This window comes from Sinocyclocheilus grahami, unplaced genomic scaffold (assembly GCF_001515645.1).
Source record: "Sinocyclocheilus grahami isolate Dianchi unplaced genomic scaffold, SAMN03320097.WGS_v1.1 scaffold22803.1, whole genome shotgun sequence".
Taxonomy (NCBI): Eukaryota; Metazoa; Chordata; class Actinopteri; order Cypriniformes; family Cyprinidae; genus Sinocyclocheilus; species Sinocyclocheilus grahami.
In genome coordinates this window covers 1,063-2,918 of record NW_015518909.1, presented here as the reverse complement: position 1 = coordinate 2,918, position 1,856 = coordinate 1,063, and the positions used below count along the sequence as shown (strand labels likewise).

The following is a 1,856-nucleotide window of genomic DNA, read 5'->3' as shown; positions in this document are numbered from 1 at the left end:
ATTCTGGTTTGTTTTGAAGCATGGTAGCTGGTTTGAGCTGGTTTAAGACGGTCCTGAGCTGGTTATTAGCTGATACTGAGCAGGAGCTAGTTGCTTAGGACCAGCTTAAACAAGCCCATGAACAGCTAAGGACCAGCTCAAACCAGCTGCCATGGTTCAAAACATGCCTAACCAGCATATGCTGTTTTTTTTCTCAACAAGTAAAACACTAATATATTTGTCCGTTAGTAACACGTACGTTAGCTGATATTGTTTGTTGTCTCCCACAGTCTGTGAGATGCTTGAGTCATGTCTAGCAGTAAGGAGCAGGCCTCCATCAGTCAGGTGATGTGTTTCCTCCATGAGTGGGATCAGGGCAGTAAGACGGTGCGCAGTCGAATGCTAAGTGACTTTCTGGCCAAGAACACTGGAAAGACGTGTCCTGAACTGGAGCTCGAGTTCGCACAAGTTGCCAGCCTGTTCCTTGCTCGGCTCACTGCCTGGATAAGACTAACGTATGGTCATGCTTTATCTATCTGTGCTCTAAAAAATTAGATACCTTCTGAATATCTGACTATTAAACTTAAGTTGAACTGAGAGACATCAGTCCTGCCATGTATGCCTCCTTACATTTTTTGTTTCCAGCTATATGTTTGGAACGTGTCTAGACCTTCAGCTGAGAGCAGTGGGGGTTTTCCTGTCTGCTAACAGCAGGTAAAAGACAAAATGAATGCTGTGGATATAATTTCAGTACTAAGCATGCAAGATCTTTGTGCAAATTAAACATCCTATCCTATGGTTTATCCTAACATGGTTTCATTCATTTTGTTTGTTTGCATGAACAGTCATCAGTACATGATTGAGTTTCTGGAGGTGGGTGGAGTGCTTACCCTGCTTGAGATTCTAGGACAAGACAAACTCAAGGAAGGGGATAAAACCGAGGGTCTTCGCCTGCTCCAGATCATCGCCAACGCGGGCCAAAAATATAAAGAGCTAATCTGTGAAAGCTACGGTACTTACACAGCACAACAAACTACCAATCAAGAAGTGAAACAGCTCCAGCTCTTTTTTCAGTGATGTATTATGGAATTAGATTTCCATGAAATATTGTGAGGTTAAAACCTTGCATGATTCAATCTGGATCTGTTTTGAAGGTTGGGGATTTTGACAGGCAAGCTCTGACAACTTTATATACACACATACACATACTGTATACTGGCTCATGAACTGATTTCAGCTTTCGCATCTGTTCTTCTATGATTGACAGGTGTGAAGGCCGTAGCTGAATGTTTGGCCAAATCTGAGACAGAGGGGACTCAGGAGACCGCCGCCGCCCTGCTAGAATCTTTGGCCCATGGAAACCCCAAATACCAGAATCAGGTGTACAAGGGCCTGATCGCCCTGCTGACCTGCACCTCACCAAGAGCACAGCAGCTTGTTTTACAGATCCTACGTATAATTCAGGTACAACGGTGTTGCAGGATGACAAGAGCACCAGAGGAATCTTGAATTGTTTAAAAAAATCTGTACTAAGTTTGCATTAACTTTTTTGTATCAAAAAATCAAGATTTTAAATTAATTTATAAGGGAAAAGTATATATTGTACAGTAAACTGGTCACCTTTTTACATTTTAGCTGTTTTGCAGCTCACTTTAATTGTCTTGCGATATGATAGTTTAATTTTTTAAAGTACAAATATTTCAGATAGTTTCGGATAGAATATGAGCTCATGAAAACTGCACTCATAATAAATAATTATTTAAGAACTAGATATATAATTTTTGTTTTTTATTATAATTTATCAAATTCGTTTTTTGTTTTCTTTTCTTTTGTTTCGTCCAGCCCATTGTAAAAACAGCCCATCACAGCATAGTGGA

At 40.4% G+C, this 1,856-nt stretch overlaps 1 protein-coding gene across 1 annotated transcript in view; it reads left to right on the top strand.

Moving 5' to 3' along the window:
* Positions 1–285: 285 nt before the first annotated feature.
* Positions 286–1,856, top strand: part of LOC107579982 (uncharacterized protein C1orf228 homolog) — a gene marked incomplete at its 3' end in the record, with an annotated part of 2,626 nt that continues 1,055 nt past the window's right edge. Inside the window, exons 1-5 of the mRNA XM_016265751.1 lie at positions 286–494; positions 625–693; positions 825–991; positions 1,247–1,443; positions 1,822–1,851. Coding sequence (XP_016121237.1) covers positions 289–494; positions 625–693; positions 825–991; positions 1,247–1,443; positions 1,822–1,851 — 669 coding nt within the window. The remainder of the gene's footprint in view (positions 495–624; positions 694–824; positions 992–1,246; positions 1,444–1,821; positions 1,852–1,856) is intronic.